The sequence below is a fragment of the Hypoxylon fragiforme genome (genome assembly GCF_022984875.1).
Source record: "Hypoxylon fragiforme strain CBS 206.31 chromosome Unknown GGS25scaffold_9, whole genome shotgun sequence".
In the NCBI taxonomy this organism is placed as follows: domain Eukaryota; kingdom Fungi; phylum Ascomycota; class Sordariomycetes; order Xylariales; family Hypoxylaceae; genus Hypoxylon; species Hypoxylon fragiforme.
This window is the reverse complement of record NW_026054764.1, coordinates 2,628,408-2,646,946: the sequence shown is the minus strand read 5'-3', so window position 1 is coordinate 2,646,946 and position 18,539 is coordinate 2,628,408. Positions and strand designations below refer to the sequence as shown.

General features: G+C 49.3%; 6 protein-coding genes across 6 annotated transcripts; 3 read left to right on the top strand and 3 right to left on the bottom strand.

Annotated features, from left to right (window-relative positions):
* The first annotated feature begins 201 nt into the window (after positions 1–201).
* GGS25DRAFT_465825 (uncharacterized protein) lies at positions 202–1,930 on the top strand. The gene has a single exon (XM_049258964.1). The coding sequence runs from the start codon at positions 646–648 to the stop codon at positions 1,756–1,758; it is 1,113 nt and encodes a 370-aa protein (XP_049113454.1). The 5' UTR covers positions 202–645; the 3' UTR covers positions 1,759–1,930.
* Positions 1,931–4,168: 2,238 nt separating this feature from the next.
* GGS25DRAFT_525844 (uncharacterized protein) lies at positions 4,169–4,468 on the top strand (the record flags this gene model as incomplete). The annotated part of the gene is made up of 1 exon (XM_049264875.1): positions 4,169–4,468. One exon carries the CDS (start codon positions 4,169–4,171, stop codon positions 4,466–4,468), a length of 300 nt encoding a protein of 99 aa, XP_049113453.1.
* A 1,815-nt stretch (positions 4,469–6,283) lies between these two features.
* Positions 6,284–8,004, bottom strand: GGS25DRAFT_525841 (Di-copper centre-containing protein; the record flags this gene model as incomplete). The annotated part of the gene is made up of 6 exons (XM_049264874.1): positions 6,284–6,439; positions 6,605–6,723; positions 6,854–7,262; positions 7,360–7,455; positions 7,536–7,692; positions 7,796–8,004. 6 exons carry the CDS (start codon positions 8,002–8,004, stop codon positions 6,284–6,286), a joined length of 1,146 nt encoding a protein of 381 aa, XP_049113452.1.
* A 2,199-nt stretch (positions 8,005–10,203) lies between these two features.
* Positions 10,204–12,748, bottom strand: GGS25DRAFT_508782 (D-lactate dehydrogenase mitochondrial precursor). Its single transcript, XM_049262500.1, has 5 exons — positions 12,328–12,748; positions 10,986–12,257; positions 10,822–10,916; positions 10,681–10,761; positions 10,204–10,595 (listed from the first exon to the last, which is right to left on the bottom strand). Exons 1-5 carry the CDS (start codon positions 12,596–12,598, stop codon positions 10,503–10,505), a joined length of 1,812 nt encoding a protein of 603 aa, XP_049113451.1. The 5' UTR covers positions 12,599–12,748; the 3' UTR covers positions 10,204–10,502.
* A 580-nt stretch (positions 12,749–13,328) lies between these two features.
* Positions 13,329–15,523, bottom strand: GGS25DRAFT_508780 (P-loop containing nucleoside triphosphate hydrolase protein). Its single transcript, XM_049262499.1, has one exon. It carries the CDS (start codon positions 15,501–15,503, stop codon positions 13,449–13,451), a length of 2,055 nt encoding a protein of 684 aa, XP_049113450.1. The 5' UTR covers positions 15,504–15,523; the 3' UTR covers positions 13,329–13,448.
* An 844-nt stretch (positions 15,524–16,367) lies between these two features.
* On the top strand, positions 16,368–18,097 carry GGS25DRAFT_465716 (GroES-like protein). The gene is made up of 2 exons (XM_049258963.1): positions 16,368–16,819; positions 16,885–18,097. Exons 1-2 carry the CDS (start codon positions 16,799–16,801, stop codon positions 17,956–17,958), a joined length of 1,095 nt encoding a protein of 364 aa, XP_049113449.1. The 5' UTR covers positions 16,368–16,798; the 3' UTR covers positions 17,959–18,097.
* Positions 18,098–18,539: the final 442 nt, after the last annotated feature.

Below are 18,539 nucleotides of genomic sequence, written 5' to 3'. Positions count from 1 at the left end.
AAGAAAATAACGAAAAGAAATAAAAAAAGAAAAAAGAAAAAAAAAAACAATCAAATCAAAAAAAAAGAAGAAAAAAAAAGGAATTAAAAAGAGAGGGAACGTTGTTGCGTATACCTAATATTGTGGCACCGGAAACGCTTCAATATTCAAATTCGTCAGCCAAGCTCATCCCATCTTCCATACAGGCCAGTCCTTGGCTGCCAGGAAGTGGGTTCTTTCAACGTTGCCTCGTCCAAGGCCTGCAGCAACCTTATAGACCTCCACATATCATTGTTGTCCTTCTGCCACGAACCAACCAGCCTGCTCAGAGAGTGAGGCTAACGCCAGCTTAGCTGCTGCACCGTATGCGTCTGCTCCTGCGCCTGCGTGTGTTAATCAATACCAATCCCACGCCTGATTTCTAAAAAAGAGTTCCTGCGTGTCTACTGATTGTCGTGGCGTGCCTGCGGTCGAGTTCAGCTCCTCCATTGTATGGGCTTTTGGTGCGAGGAATCCGAGCAAACCCTCCGTGGTGATTCGCATGTCCTCTCTCTGACAACAAATTTCGACAAATCTCGAGTTACATCTCACTCATACAAACCCGCTGGGTGGTACCACGTCCGACTTGTCTCAATATAGATCAAGAAACCTGTTCAAGCATGTCAAATGGCCACCTGGTACGTCGGCGGGACGGAGATGTCGCGCTCCTCGAGCGATTCATCTCTTCCTGGCGGCTCATATCGACAACCTCGTCGATACTTTGACAGTAATTCATACCGCCGCACTAGTCATTCTGGACTCTCCCAACTGCCGGACGACTTCGAAATGCTTCAACCATTCAAACGCCATCGTCACACCAATCATTCTGAAGCCCTCGACACTATGGATTTTGAGCAAACTTTGACTCCCCCGTTTTTCATCATCAAGGAAGCGACCATTGGACCTCGTGCCTCTGGCTTCGACCAGGTTGTCGCCGGATCCGTTGCGAATTCTCGCCATCTGAAAACCACGACTTGGCGTGGAATGCCTTGTGAGGATTACAGGCGAAGAACGTTGGATTCAACCGAGATGAAGCATTCGTCGCACACAAAAGATAAAAACCACGATGAAGCGGCCAAGCTTGTGGAAGCCGGCCTTGTGGGTTCTCGTCGTCGAGGCAGGCTCGCCCAGCACGAGAGGATCTTGCGGAGCCTCATCTGCCCCAAGTCACCGGAGGCGGAGTTTGACATTGACGACGTAGCTCTACAAGGCATCTTCTACTCGGTGAATGAGCTATTCTTTCAAGGAAGACTGAAGGGTCGCGTCTCTTGGACATGGAGGGATCTTCCGAGCTACCTCATCGGCACGACGGCGCTGAGGAAATCGCCTCTTACGGACAGCTACGAAACACTAATCTTTTTGTCACGGCGGATCCTCAAGGACAGGAAATACAACCGGCGACTGCTCATATCGACCTTCATTCACGAGCTTATTCACAGCTATCTCTTCGTTCTCTGCGGATTCCAGTCCAGAGAATGTGGCGGCCACACCAACGGATTCAAGCGTATCGCCGAACTGATCGACGAATGGGCCGGACCGGACCTTCTGTTTCTCTGCAACATGGAAGCAGAGCTGAGCGATTTCGAGACGAAGGTCGGGGCAATGCCGAGAGAACCGGCTTTCGACGGCTGGGGGATGCCTTGGTCGCACGACGCGGTAGCAGGGGATTACATTGTGCTGAATCGTCCGCAATGCAGGTTGAGGCCTGCTGCACGTTTACTGGATCGGGGATTACGATGACATGACCTGACCTGACCTGACTCGACCTGGCATGTAGGGCGCCCCAAGGCCCCGGTTCCTCCCAACAACTCTGCGGCCCGGAGGCTGCCCAACGTTACCCCGCATAGGGCTAGACTCTTTGTCTTGTCCATGTATTCCTCTCCTTTACTCCCTACGTATGTATGTATCCATGATGGATGGATTGGATACTACACTACATTACCTACCTACCTACATACCTACCTCTTCCCTCATTACTCGATAGGCTACTTGCCATTTATTATCATTTTTTTTTCCTTTGTCACATACAGGCATAGCGACGGCGTATCACACACATTATATACCCCCACATTAGAATTTCGGAATGGGATTTTATATATATATATATATATTTATATATCCGGGCTGGCATTTTTTTCGTCACAACGTTCATGAGAAAAACTTATTTGTCTTGTCTTGTCTTACTATAGAAGAATATCCGTCTTGCATGAAATTCGGTGTTGGGAAAGCGAAAGGCGGGCAAATATGTTTTGGTTGTTTGTTGTTGTTGGAGATTCCCCCCCCCCCCCCCCCCTTTGGTGGTTTCTTACCATGATTATTATTATTACCTACCTACCTACCTAGGGTATATTGGTATCATGGTATGTCAACCACCCCCCCTTTTACGCGTTACGGCCGTTGCATTTTTTCTTCTTTTCTTTCTGAAGAGGTGGATGGATGTATCTGATGGATGAATGACTGGATGGATGGATGGATGGATGAATGGATGGATGGATGGGTTGGATTGGATTGGATTGGATTGGATTGGATGGATTTGGATATATGAATACGAAGAAAGAGAAATATGTAACTCCTTCTCATGTCGATATTATTCATATGTATACCTACGGTACTTACTGCACACATACATACGTACATAGCTTTATTTCATTTTGAGTCTACATACACACATACATACATACCTACTTGCTCTGTCTACCTAACCAGATCTACATGTATGTATCTTCGATTCTCCCTAGGTTAGATACTTCCTACATAGGTAGGTACCTAATAGGTACTAGGCATCGAATCTGTATGGTCTGGGTTATGTATGTATGTATGTATGTATGTATGTATGTATGTATGTGAGTGACATGCAGCTGCAAGCAAGCAAGCAAGCAAGCAGCACATACAGTAGGTATGTAACAGCACGATTTTTTTCAAAAAGCACGTAAGCACATTGATGCCCTATTTGGCACTTCCACGTGCTGCGCAAGCGCCTAACCCTTTATTACTCGCTTTTGTGCACATCTATTGCCTACCCTAGGTATGTATGTATGTATGTATGTATGTATGTATGTATGTATGTATGTATGTATGTATGTATGTATGTATTGTTCAGCTCTCTGCTTCGCCCAAGTCAACCTTGGAAATATCTAGATCTAGGCACCTAGGCAGATAGGTAACCTATGTAGATTGGTTTGTACATACCTAGGTAGGCGGGCTACTGGGCAGATTGATAGATACATAGTTAGATTGCCTACTAACTACATAGTTACTTGATGCCCGATCTCTCTACGCCACTACACTAGTAGTAGCATCAATAGTTGGTTGCAAATGTAGTAGTAATACCGAGATTACAGAATTCGTCAAGATTACATTACATGCAACATGCAATTATGTAGGGCTGGCTGGCTGGCTGGCTAACATTGCATACATAACCTGTAACTACCTGTATTGTACCTGGCCTAGTAGTTAATGCTGGGTCACACCAGATTAGCGATCGCTGATTTTTATTTTTATGGCTTTTTTGACCTTTTTCTGGGTTTTAGGGGGGGGGGGGGGGGGGGCTTGTAAGTTGATGGTCTTCGGCCCGCCGCCCACCCGTCCGCCTTACCTGCTTCTGTGCTGGGGTAGGACACCCAGCATGCTTTTATTAACTACTGGGGCTGGCTTTGGCTTTTGCTGTGTATTTAGCGAGAGGTGGCAGGGAAGGTCCTTGGTGTGGTGTGCTTGCGTGAGAGGTTTTAATGTAGTTACATTGTAGGGTACACACGTAGTACATAACTAATAGGACATCGGAAACCAAGGATCCCCTGTTCCCTTTTTTATTATCACTTTTAATATCCCGTTGTTGCATTTGCGGTTTAGTTACTGGGTATGTATGTACGCCAAGCCTTGTGATTATTATTAATGATAATTGTATCGTTAATGATATCTAACTCATCAGAGCGCGTGCGGCGGAACGACGGGGGATTTCGGCACTTGGTGCATTTTGCATGTGTAGGTATGCGAGGTACCTAGTTACATTGAGGCATTCTTGAAATTGATGACATGAGGGTTACGCGATAACTAAACAATCACATGACTAGGTGTGTAACCGTAGCCCCCTTTTAATGTGTGGCCTGAGGCATTCCAATCCCGAGTCACTCTGACACATGCCTTCTGCGTCATGCAGCAGCAGAGCACACACCAAACCACCGGTTTAAATGAGAGCCTGTCGCACTGGCTGCGCGGAACCTGGGGTCCAGAGCTGACTCCTAGCGTAGCTGACTCATGGCAACTCGCTGCCTCGGAGCTGGGACGTTCTACGCTTCAGTTCAGACAAGAGCGTATTGATGAAGGGGTGGTTATGAGATCTCCCGGAGATGCAATCTATCACCCGCGACTGCCCTGCCAAGTTGCTCATACCACGTCACTTTGGCAGATGCTTTGGCAGATGCGGAGGGAAGCGTACGAATTAACGCAGTGATGAAACATGTCGGGCTACCAAAGGTAGACGCGAGAGGCACGATGTGGCACATACCCGGCTTCGACTTCTACCTACCATTCGCTCATGACCGTTACCGACAAATTTATAAAAAAGACACTGCTAACCCCCGGCCATTCCACCTACGGCGCGGAGGAATGGGCGATTGTACTGCACAGAATGCTGATAGCAGTAGATCGGGGGCTTCCAGCCATCATGTTCATGTCGTTTCGACTTGCTGATAATGAAACGCGATTCCCAGCCGCAGATCGTGAAATGTTGGGGGTTGTCAGGCCTCTCGCAGAGTGTCGCTGGAATGTGTCGCCGTCACCTCACCCAGGGTTGCTGTATTGTGACCGCTCAAAAGTTCTCCCAAATGCTGCGTGGCCACAGGCTTCACTTGGGACCCATCGAAGGCCTCGAGTTCGAACGCCTCAAAAAAGCGTCTGGATTGTGCCAAAGGGTGGCGCACAGCTGCGCGTCGGCTCTAAGGAGTGAACCACATCGCATCAGAACACAATGGTTCGCGAGGAAAGCTTATTTTTGGTTGTGATAGTGTATGTCGTTTGAGGTGTTTTGTGGGTGAGATGAGAAATGCTACCTACAGCATAGATAGACCGACAAGGGCCAACAAGCTGTAAGACAATACAGCAAGTCACTGGCGACGGCGACAGCGTAAAGAGGGGCGGAGAGGGGCCAACCGCGTCACCGGTACAAGCACCAGCTCCAACATCGCAATCATCGCTGGCACTGCTGAGGATGGTTACAACTTTTCCTGGCCCTGTGCTAACCTATTAGATAACCCGGGTAAATGGGAAATATCGCTGATGGCCACATTGAACAACCTGAGGACGACTTTCGGGGGAGCCTGAAGAGCAAGCTTGAGACCTCTGAGAAGAAAGCCCAACTTGACGGATGGAAAGTCACCGATATCGGCTATTTCTGCATGTTCGATATTGAGACAACTAACTGGTTGTATCGGACATGCTGATATAAACTGGAGACAATTAATGAGAGATGACCTCCTACTACCGAACCTAACACCGGTCCAGCCACCGCAACCGTTAACGAGACGGGCGATCGACCACACGCCAATTGACAAGACCAACGTGCTGGTGGTCATCGAATACGCGACAGGCTGGATCGAAGCAGAGGTAATAGAATCAACAGCGTTCAAAAACGCTATACCATGGTTGACAACTTGAAGGATTGGGAATACCTTTCGGGTATCCCAAAGAGTTCATATTAGATAAAGCGGGAGCATCCACCGAGCGACGAAACCAAGAAATGGCACGGGAGTCACGGCTCAGTGGTAAAACCAACCACGCCACTGAGGCCTAGGGGAAACGGAAAGGTGCAAAGGGCGAACGGGGACAATCATTTCACCTTTGGCGCAGCGCTATGTTCTGATAGGTTGTTACTCATAGACTGTATTCTTCTTTCTCGGCATCCGCAATTTCTATGCAAGAACGGCTCTTACCCCTGATATCGAACTAGTACTTAAACAACAGCACGTTTACTGTTATGCAAGAAAAAAGTCATGCTTGACAGTAATAGGCGGCATTATTCTTCCCGCGTTTCTATCATCCAGTATCTAGAAGAGGCAGTTCGTGACACTCACACACACACACATACAGCAGACGCTTCACCCGTTCCGTTTTGAAGTTTGACAAAACAGTTTCCAAAAGACGACTGACTACCTTTGCTTTATCATACCCCCAACGCCAACAATTACGTTGCTCAGGGACACGGCGCACGTAGACATGTACGACACGCGCTTCGCCTGACACATAACCACCTACCCACCCACCTACCTACCTACTCGTAGACGAAACAAAACGGCGAGCCCCCCACCGTGTCGAGCAACTGACCAAACCTGTAGGACTCGCCCACAGGAGCGATGTCGAGGACGTCCTCCAGCGTCCCGTTGCGGCTCGCGGGCCTGTCCATCATCGTGATAGTTCCTGCCATGGTCTTTTTTTTCGCGTTTGCGTAAAAAGCCCCAAACGTTAGTCACGATTGTTGCCTAGGTAGGTACCTATGTAGTGTAGTATATATCCACACGGTACCTAATCGAAATCAAAAAAGGGGGGTACTTTTTTTTTTTTTTGTGGGGGGGGGGGGGGGGGTTTCGCTTACCTGTCGCTGTTCCCAGTCGAGGTTCTGCCAGATAAAGTACATGCGGTCGATCTGTCCGTGGTGCAGGTAGAAGGCGGGCTCCAGGGGCGAGAAGTAGAAGTCTCCGCCTGGGTCGCCGGCTTTTAGGGGGGGGGGAGGGAGATGTTAGCAAAAAAGAGTTATATATATATATATATATATGCCGCCTAACCTAGTCGTTTATCTATCTAATCTAGCTAGCTAACCTAGTAGCTTAAGAAACGGACTCACCAATGGCGAAGTGGCCGCCCCCGTGCACGGCGAACCCCCACTTGCGCGCGTCGGGCCAGCGGAAGTCCCCCTGCAGGTTGGCCTGGAAGAGGGCGATGTCGGGGCTCTGGGTGATGGTCTCGGTCGTGTTCCGGAGGGAGGCCCACTGCGCGCAGATCTGCGTGTTGAGGTCGCGCTTGAGGCACCGCGGGTTGTACGCCAGGGGGTCGCGGGCCGTGTTGGGGCCGAAGTTCACCGTGTAGTTTACAAAGGGGCCCTTGGTCACGCACCCGCCCCCGCTGCCGCCCGGGAACATGGGGTTGCCGCCGCCGCCACCGCCGGAAACCTTTTCGCCGTTGGATCCCATGGAGGTTTCGGAGCCGTCGAATACGGGCGAGTTTTCGACGCCGGTGGTGGCGTCGAGGCCCCACTTATGAAGCTGGATGTCAGTTTTTTTTTTCGTTTCTAGGATCTAATAGATGGGGGGGGGGGGTAATAAGGGGATTGGAGTGTATGTATGTACTGACCTCCCAGTAGGGGAAGGACCCCGTGTAGCCACACATGGTTCTCAGCTTGTCCTCGAAGGTCCAGACGTAGAGTCGGTGGAAGAGGAGAAAGTATGCCTAGGCGGGGGCAGAAAAAGCAGGTGGTTAGATGTGATCGTTGTCCGCACACAAAAAAAAAACAAACTTGGAAAACTTACTGAGTTATGGACGTACGGCGTCAGCTTGTAGTGCAGCACACCGAAGCTATCGTACATCGTCCTGGGGCCCGTCACGTTCTCGTACACGTTCGGCTTCTCCATGAGGCAGTTTACGGCCTTGACGTATTCTATTCTCTCCGCGGCGGGGATTCTTCTCCTGTTAACCGCACAAAAAACGAGCAGTCAGTCAGTCAGCCAATTCCATAACGCCCCCCCTCCCCCCCTCTGCCTTCATGCCTTCAAGAAAAGTAATAACCTACCATTCTTTGCGCACCCTCACGTTATCCTTCGTGCACTTGGCCGTAGGGTGGGCCTCGAGCCGCGCTATGGCGGTGTCGTACGCCGTCCTGCCGATCTCCTGCAGCGCCTTGCCCGAGTCGATGTCCTCCTGGGGGAAGTCGAGAGGGGCGAGGGCGGTCGCCAGCGCGCCCAGGAGAGCCAACGAGAGGAGGTTCTTGATGAAACCCATTGCGATAAGAAGTTCGCGCGTTCTGGTTCCTACTGTTTAATCCTAGAACGCCTCGCTCTTGGAGGGGAAGGGTAGGGAAGGAGGGATGGAGGGGGATGGGTACTCCTATATCCTGTCCTTTCAACCCTTGTACGAAAGCAGATATATGTCTAATATCCGCCGCTAACACGCCAAGGCTCACCAGATGGTCCTGCGAGTATGGCAGAATGGTGATATTGTGGGGAACCCATGCTTTCGGCATGAAAAGCTACGGACGGTATCATTCAGGTCAGTCAAGGGGGGGAGGGTTGCAATACGTATAATGTAAGTAGGCAGGGTAAGGTAGTATGTGAAGCTCAGAAGAAAGGAAAGAGGTACACGTTTGACCCAAGACAAACGCAATATACAGCGAGATAATATTTTCTTTTTCCCCAATCATTCTCTCTCATCGTGTATATTAACTTCCCAGGGCATGTCGTTGGCCCACCACCCACAGGAAGCGACGATCATCACCTTAGCGATGGGAAAGGGTAGTCGACCAAAGTGCCGGACGGTTATACAAGCCAGAGAGGCAAAAGCCAAACCAAAAATTCCTAATTCGTGGTTGGCCTTTTTTTCCTAAAAGGGGGAGACGGCGTGTGGTAAAAGCATCCACGGTGATTGGTTCCCTACTCTTTGCCGAGTTTGGGTGTTTTTTTTTTCGCTTGATTTGAAAATGGTCACTGGTCGGTCAGTTGGGTGAACGGTCACTTGATTTCTGCCGCGAAAAAAAAAAGAGTAGGTAGAGTAGGAAAGGGGGAGAGGGGGGGATGTAGAATGCGAATGCTTGAGGAATGAGGAATGAGTACCTAAGGTACCTAACCTAGTAAGTTGTGTTAATATAATAAACACAAATACTTAGGTTAGAAACAGAAATGACTTCACTCCTTCCTTGTAAGCACAGCCAACGGCAAGCAAACACATCCATTCAACGACTCGTCCTAAGGTAGGTAGGTAAGTTATTGGGTATTGGGCTTTCAAATTTCTAGGCACAGTTGCCTACCTTGGTAGTCTAGGGGTCGGCATGTATTTTACCACGCCCAATACACCGTTGCCATATCTTGAGGCAAAAACTTTTGTAACGTTTTGAATTTACCCAGTCCGCTCAGGGGGGGGGGGGGCAGGGGTTGGGATATTCACTCGTGGTAGGTAGTACGTCCCTAACATATATACAACTTGGCGCGCAGACACGCGTTCCGTCTGGTAAGCTTGCTACTATAATCTGTCTAGGTTATATAATTACGGAACCAGGGGCGCTTTTTTTTCACGGCACTTGTGTTTTTTTCTTTGATTTCTTTTTTTGGTATTCTTTTCTTCATTCGCTGGCTTGAGTTATCATGATGTATTGTTCTACCCACTCCTTACTCCTTAACTTACTTGGACGCCTAGGTACCGTAATGGCACTGTAATAAAGGAGTAGGTAGGTAGTCCAGCAAGAGAAGTATGCACCGCTGTCTACATTGCCGATTGCCCGAGTACCTACGCAGTTCCAAAGTATGTATGTCAGGTAGGTCTCATCATAATACCCTTGCCATGTGCACGCCGACATAGACTCTTTCGTAACGATGCGTCTCCTATGTATACCTACTCATGTACACCGATCGCAAAAATGAGATACCTACCACTCGAAAACATAGTGCTCGCAACGTAGCACGGGGCCAAGGAGGTCACAGGAGGCAGGTAGTTGTTACCTATTGTCATGACGACGATGACTGAAAGCCTTGCTCGCTCAATTAGAAACCTACCTTAGATACCTGTACCTACGCACGTCTTAATCTAATGTTTCACCAGCGAATCAGGCTATCCACGGCAGATCCGTCAACTTGGAACTGTAGGCGAGGTGTGTGTGTGTGTGTGTGTCTGTATACTTGCTTTCTCGTGCATGCGTGTGCGTGTTCGTCGTCCCCTACTTAGGCATGTAAGTACTTATTAACCTATGGTTTTGGTTCGCCAATAAATTGACCTAGGATATATGACAAATAAGTCGACCTTGACTTGGACTGGAAGACCCCAGGGTGAGAAGAAGAAGATGATGAAGAAGAATCGACACCTCACCGCTCTATCGATAGATACCTACCTAGGGTAAGTAGGGAGGCGGTGCGGCGATTGCATTTCCGTCATATGTGAGTACACCCGACACTTGCAAACGCGACAGGAGAAGCAGAATCGGACACACCAGACTAGAAGAGAAGGGGAGTCATTTCAACGGCACTCATGGATACCTATGATACGATGTTGCAGCAATGAGTCCGGCTATCCATAGATACTCACGTATGTACCGTACTAAGGCCAGACAGGTCTTCAAGCATTTACAGTAAACCACGATTTGCAAGTGAACTTTTAACATTCCGATTCCACGCGCAGCACAGCACAGTACACCATGGTATACATAAAGCATAAACGGTATAGCAACATCAGTCATAAAACCTTGCTTTTTCACATTTTCAAATCCCCCTCCATGGATATCAGAATAACAACAATCACCACTCAGCAACCTCACCCGGCTTGGGCCTTTGCACCCGGATAACTTTGTCAGCGTTTAGTAGGCAAAGCGGGTCGAGGGCTAACTTGATCTAATCGGAGACAGACAATAGTTAGCATAAAATAATATCCTGTCAGGGGCTCAAAGGTTGAATTGGGAGAGGAGAGGGGACATACCTTTCTCATAGTATCGACAGTGCTCTCGCCGAGTTCGTGGGGCAGATAATCTCTCTTCACTAGACCGACTCCATGTTCACCCTGTGCACAAGTTAGCCAGGATCACGATATAGGGGAACACGTTTGCCAAGGAAAACTCACTGTCACGGTCCCTTCTAACTCAACAGCCCTCTTCACCATACGATGCACAAGCTCCTCGGCGGCGGGCCTCTGCTCTTCATTAGAGAGCAAAATGACTATAATATCGTTAGCCTATGTACTCCCTAAAGGTGAACGTAGCGCCATGGCTTTATAAGTTTACTCACTGTGGAAGTTTCCGTCGCCAACATGTCCGACAATAGTGCCATACATGCCACTCTTCTTCATGTCATCCTTGGTCTCCTCAATAAGTAGCGGCAACTGGCTCATCGGTACAGCCACATCACCGGTCCATACCCTGTCGCCAGGCTTGGCCACCGACATGGTACTCCACAAGGCCTCTTTACGCGCACTCCATAGTTCGGCCTTCTCCGTCTCGGATCGGGCGAACTCGAAGCTCTTGCTACCAGCTAGTTTAGCCATCCCCTGGACAAGTGAAATCTGTTCTTTTACACCTCGTTCCGTGCCGGAAAACTTGAAGAATAGTGTGGGAACCTCCTTCCATTGTTTCGAAGTCATGCCAGCTTGGTTTATGCACTTCATTTGCTCCTCGTCGAGAATTTCGACCGCAGCGACGGGGATGCCTTCGCCGACGACTCTAGCAACACAGTCTGCAGCTTGTCGGATAGTGCCGAAGCCGCAGACTGCCACGCTTGTGCTAACAGGTTTCGTGGTAAGCTTTAAAGTGGCCTCGGTGATGAGTCCAAGGGTGCCTTCGCTACCAATGAAGAGCTTTGTCAAATCGTAACCAGCAGAGCTCTTCCGCGGACGTTGTCGAGTCTTGATAACGGTACCATCGGCAAGAACGACTGTCAGAGAGAGAACCCATTCTCTCATTGTGCCATAGCGATATGCGTTGGTACCACTGCATCCAGTGCCGATCATGCCTCCTATTTGCGCACCTGGGCCTGGGTCAGGCGGGAAGAAAAGATTTTGGTGGCCAATTTCTTCGTTAAGCCGCTCCCATCCAACAGCCGGTTGTACAACCACGTCCAAGTCATCCTTATGTAGTGCGATGATCTTGTCCATTCTCCTGAAATCGACGCAGATGCCTCCCCGGGTTGGCGTGAAGTGTCCTTCTAAGCTGGTACCACCGCTGTAGCCAACCACGGGTATACGTCGTCTGTGGCAGACCTTCATAATCTCGCTCACTTCTTCCGTCGAGCCTGGATAGACGACCATGAAAGATTTCTCCAACTCATTGCTGCGGTAGCTCGACCAGTCGGAGTTGGCATGCGTGTTAAGATCCTCCTCGACGGTGCTGACATTTTCTCTTCCGACAATGGCAGCGAAGTCGGCCCAAGCAGCTTCAAGGTTGGGCTTGTCGTTCTTATACTTGGGATCCCGTACGAGGCCCAGTGGGCTGGTTGAAGATGGGTCAGGGTCGCGAGCGGATTTTGTGCCTATAAAGTACGAGACGCCAGCGGAAGCAAGCACGACTAACAATTGACGAGTATTAATTTTCTAGCCTTCTCTGTAACATCATAGGAGCAATATGAAAAGTCATACTAAATGTCGTAGCCCACCGTCTTGACCCTAAAGACACTTGTTGTTGATCTGCAAATTTTTGACGCTCTGCCCTTTCTCTTGCTATTCGCGACGTTACGCTCTCCAGCATCTGGCCTTGAAATGAACGCTCCATACTTTTCTTAGTCTTTTCCGTGGCGTACAATCGTGTATTCCCCGAGAATGCGACCCATGGTGAAGCTGTCTGGATGGGCCGAGGAGCTCTAATGCTCCGTAATCCGGCGCAGGCCGATCGAGACGGGAGACGGGACATGTTGGAAACTGGGTATGCTTAAGTGTGATAGAAACTGGAAAGAAAGGTCATGACATCTTTAGGACCTTATAGGTTCGTGACCATTTTCAAAGTTCAACGAGGGAACCGCAGAAATATAATTGCAACTAGAATTGGAAGGTTGAAGTTAGTGGCCGGCGGGCTTGCCCACCTCACCTAGGTACCTACTACCAAGTAGCAATGCGCTTATCGACAAGGTGCAAGCTCGGTATCGGAAGCCCCACCACCACACTATAGTCCACTATAGTAGTCCACTACAGTACTCTTTTCCCGGGCCTTTTCACCTTCGCCATTTCATGAATTACTTGCGTGCTACTATCTGCTTAATAATGATTTATATCTTCAATAATTACATGCCTGCCTATATACCTCACCTAGATATATCTAACCTAGATATATCTATACCCTTCATGTTTCTCACTTTAAGGCGTTCTCCTACGAAGATTAAAGATATTCAATGTTCGTATTTGCCGCATGTATTGTCCAATAAATACCTCGGTTATATGAGTGTACTACTAGTAGTATATCCCTTCAACCGCCACCAGCGGCACAGTCTGGCCCATTCCCGATATAATGATAGAGCCAATTATGGGTTTGATGTATGAGTGATTGTCGTGACGGTACCAATACTACTCGGCTCAAACATAGTTCAAACATCGTATGTACTACCGACTTCTACTTACAAAAACTTGACTAGACTAGAGTTAATTGATTAAGGCGGCGGTAGAAGGAGTACTAGGTAGTATTAACAATGCTCAATGTTTGGTAGAGTTTGATAATTATCACAACTACTACAGATATGTATCCAGGTTTGTTAAAAAAAATTAGGCACTCAACCGTCAATGCCACCCCATTCGCCGTCGTCTCCTCCCTGGGTATCACTATTAACCTCCTGCATCTTCCTGTTTTTGCTTCCAGCGATAGCACCACGCCTATTATTCTCCTTTCGTCTCTCCCAAGCACTCTGCGTCGTGATCTTGGTCTTGTTTCCACGCCGGGACTCAACCCCGTGCTTTTTCAACTGCTTCTTTTCCTCCTTCCCCATCTTCGGGAGCGAATCCATCAACCACTTCGGTACCCCTTCTTCGCTCTTCTTCCCCGCCTGCTTCTCACTCAGAGAAATCACATTGGCTATGCTCTTGAGATGTGCTACATCCTCCGTAGTGTAAAAGGTCACGGCCACGCCACCTTCGTGGCCAGCTCGTCCCGTTCGACCAACCCGGTGAATGTAGGCCGCCGCCGAGGTTGGAACATCGTAGTTAATCACCCCGTTCACTCCGCGGAAGTCGATGCCTCGCATAAGAAGGTCGGTAGTAATCAATACCCAGATCTCGCCTGCTCGGAAACGAGCCACAATACTCGAGCGTGCTGAGTCTGAGAGTGATGAATGGAGAGCTGCGATACGGGTCGAGCCACCGGCCTCGGCAGGTATATCAAATTTCAACTCGTCGTGAAGTGCCGTGGCGCGTTCAATTGTTTGCGCAAACACCAAAAAGGGAAGTCGCATTTCCGGCATTGAGTCGCTGGATGATTTTGGGTGCAAGAGCTGGCGAAGCGCAAACAACTTGCCTTGTTCAGTGGCGGTATAGATGAGTTTGTGGTTAATGCTTGGAACAGCCGTGTCTTTGAGACCAACTACAAGACGAATGAGAGGGACAGACGACGACCCCCGAGATTTTAACTGTTCCAACATTAAGCCCTCTATGTTTGATCCCATAGTCGCAGACCAACATGTAAGTCGTAGGGATTTATTGCTGCAGGCGGACCAGATCCCGAGGGTTTGCTCGCGGAAGAGCGGATCGAGCAAAACGTCCGCTTCGTCTAGGATCAGAGACTTCACAGTCGGTAATGTCCTAGACTTTAAGAAGTTCCGTAGAATTTGGGGTGTGGTGACTAAGATGTCTGCTTTAGTAGTCGTAGTCTCTTTTTGCGGCTTGTCATCCTCTTCATCTTCGGAACTGCCTGTCTCTGAATCACTCTTAGAGCTAGCTTCGTCATGGCTCAAATCATCATCAATTTCCCCTTCAGCAGGTATGCGCATGTCCTTTTTCATTCCTACAATCTTAACACCTGTGCCTTGTGCTAGTTTCCTGCCTTCGTTGACAATTTGGTGCGCCAATTCTCGCGTGGGGGCGACCACAACTACTTCGAGAATATGCTCCTTTTGCCCCGTTTCACCAGCTCTCCTGCGCAAGATGCTGTTAATGGCTGGAATCAAGAAAGCCAGTGTCTTGCCACTACCAGTGGGAGCAACAGCCAAGAAATCAACGCCTCTTTTAGTCTTGAAGTGAAGTTCCTCTGCAACGGATGACGAGATTGCGCGATCAGGCTGTAGTAATAGCGGCAGGCTGCCCAATTGTACTTCAGTGGGTATTCGATATCCCTGCTTCGCGAGGTTTTCACTTAGCCTAGCCGAGATATTATACGTCGACCGGAATTCGGAGAAAGAGGTCAATGGCTGCGGGAATAGTGGCTTCTTTCCATCTTTAACCTTGGTCTTGGCTTCCTCCTTCTTCGACTTCTTTACTTTGGTCCTCTTGGCATCATGCGAAGAGAGAAGGGTGAATTTTAAGCGATGCGACTTTAAGACCTGTCGGACCTCTTCTTCATCAAGCAGCGACTTCGAAGCATCCTCAATTTGATCTTCCTTGGCTGTAGGCTCGACAATTGGCTTTTTCGTCGTTCGGGGCGCAAAAAAGTTAATCTCATCAGGGTCATCATCGACGTTTAAACTCGAGGCCGATTGGTCCTCCTTTCTCTTGCGCTTCACTCCCCGAGTTGGATCATTGTATAATTGCGGAGTGGAAGGTTGGTTTAAGGGTTTTTGTATTTCGAACTGAGAAGCGGACTTCTTCGTCCCTCGGGACAGGATTTTTAAAATATCCATGGCATGCGACAGGTTTAACTTGGATTGATGAAAGTATAAGAATTCACTTGTCAAATTATGCCGAAGGCTTAGGCGGTGTAGAAAATTGTTGGCGGTGAATGTTTCTGCCGGATTAAAGCTCGGAAAGTTTTGAAGCTTACATAACCTGGCAGCTTTGACACGACCCCGCTACCCCGCTTACCTCTAGTCTGCAAGTTCAGCTTAATCCACGATGCTTCTCTCCACTACATACGATGTACATGTACCTGTGTAGGTAGGGACATCGTATGTAAATATGCCGATGGATGAATGTACTAGAAGAGCTGTCACCATCTATCAAGGTCTCTATCAAAACATTGAAGGGAAAATTAATTTCAATCCGCTTATCCATACCTACCTACCTCTACGTTGTACAACTCCGCGATACCGATTATCCGATGGCCATCCGTATATATAGTAAGTAACCGTCGCTTCGCCGCAACACACCCAGTTACCATACCTTACATACACTTCCCCTAGGTACCTATGCATAGCATAGGCGAACTGCACGTCCTAATGAAATGACATGAAAATCGCCAAATGTGGATAATACTGTCAAGGTGATTGGTGCGGCTAAATTATCTAGCTGTCTACCTACGCTGCCTAGTACTAAGGTAGTAGGTATGTAAAAGCAGAAAGACCAAAAAAAGAATATTAGCTTTAACGCTGCTAACGACTATAAGTGCCAACAAGCTTGAGGTAAGTATCCTATCAACAAGAACCGGGCACGGAACCGGGGATGATCCCCCCACCATTACCTTGACCTGGTGGGCGGGTTGCAGCTCTGGGAGCAGTGGGAGGATGTCCATTACGACATCTTTTGAGCTACATACCATACTTACTCACATACTACGCCGTACATACCCCTGCCCCGCTATCTTTTGTTATGTTATGCGCACCTGTGTGTGTGTAATGTGTTGTAGTATAACTCTCACGAGACTACTTTACTTTAGCTAGAGCTAATACATGTATCTCCGAAGTACGGGCACATACATACCAGAAGAGTGATTTTTTTTGCCTCCTTCTTCTTTCTCGTGTCTATGCTTGCTTTGTTTGGATTTTATATCTCACTCACCTCCTGAGCACCTATCATTCGGTATCATTATAATATGTTGCAACATCAAAGCTGTTGACATATAATATCTCGTCTATCTTGATCTTATAAGTTGATCACCAAATCTGTCTTCATCTTCCCCCTTCTCTATCTTATTTATACTCTATCTAGACAAGCATTTTTTTTATTTTTTGTATTTGCTTATACAGAATCCCAATAAGAAATGGATCCAAAAACATCAAGCGTGTGTTACCTCCCTCCCCGAAACCCCCCCCTAACTACACCACCTTCTAACACCCAACCCCCCAGAACCTCTCCTTCATCCTCAACAAGCCCCATGATGTGCACTTCGCCTCCCGCCCCCTCCCCACCCTGCAAACCCCCCACGACGTCCTCGTCGCCGTGAACTACACCGGCATCTGCGGCTCCGACGTGCACTACTGGGAGCACGGCGCCATCGGGCACTTCGTCGTCAAGGACCCCATGGTCCTCGGCCACGAGTCCTCCGGCACCGTCGTCGAGGTCGGCTCCGCCGTCACCTCCCTCAGCCCCGGCGACCGCGTCGCCCTCGAGCCCGGCTACCCCTGCCGCCGCTGCGCCCCCTGCCTCAGCGGCCACTACAACCTCTGCCCGGAGATGCGGTTCGCCGCGACGCCCCCCTATGACGGAACACTGACCGGCTTCTGGGCCGCCCCCGCCGACTTCTGCTACAAGCTCCCCGAGTCCGTCTCCCTGCAGGAGGGCGCGCTGATCGAGCCCCTCGCCGTCGCCGTGCACATCGTCCGGCAAGCCTCCGTTTCCCCGGGGCAATCCGTGATCGTGATGGGCGCCGGGCCCGTCGGCCTGCTCTGCGCCGCCGTGTCGGCCGCCTTCGGCGCCTCGACCGTCGTCTCCGTCGACATCGTGCAGTCCAAGCTCGACTTCGCGCGCTCCTTCAGCTCCACGCACACCTACCTCAGCCAACGCATCTCCGCGGAAGCCAACGCCGCCAACATCAAAGAGCACGCCGCGCTCCCCGGCGGCGCCGACGTCGTCATCGACGCCAGCGGCGCCGAGCCCAGCATCCAGACCTCGCTGCACGCCGTGCGCGTCGGCGGCACCTACGTGCAGGGCGGCATGGGCAAGTCCGACATCACCTTCCCCATCATGGCCATGTGCCTGAAAGAGGTGACGGCGAAGGGGAGCTTCCGCTACGGCAGCGGTGACTACGCCCTCGCCGTCGAGCTGGTGCGCTCCGGCAAGGTCGACGTCAAGAGGCTTGTCAGCGAGACCGTCGACTTCGCGCAGGCGGAGCAGGCGTTCCAGAAGGTTAAGCTGGGGGAGGTCATCAAGATTCTGATCAGGGGGCCGAATGAGAAGGGGGTTGTTGTTGCTGGTAAGTAGGTAGGTAGGTAGGTAAACTAGGAAAAAAAAAGAAGTACCTAAAAGGAGAAAGAATTGGGAGAAAGGACGGGAGTGTTGAGGCGTCTTGCGGTTGGTGGTGATTAGATACCTACCTAGGTAACCTACCCTACCTAGGTATATATTATATCTGGGTACTGGCCTTCGAGAGGAACAGAAAAAGTCAACTATAGAGTGGGTAGAGTAGAAGAATCCATTGATATCTCTATATTCTATATAGGTATGTAGATAGGTACCAGGTCGGTTACCTACCTAGGTAGTTAGTGTTTACGTCTGTATGTGGCCGAGTATGGTGAGTAGGTAGATAGGAAGATACCTATATAAAAGTTGGAAATAAAGATTTCAAAGTACTTGGTTACATACCTAAGTTGATCCTACATAGGTATGAAATAAGTGTATAAGTGAAGTAAGTCGGCGACGATATTGGCGATACTAACTTTAAAATCGACACTTAAACAAACCTTGAAGATGCGAAGGTAAATTTCACGAGAAAGCCGGACTGCTAGGTGGTAATAATAAGGGGGCAGTGTGAAGACAGTTATAGGTAGGTATGCACCTAGGTT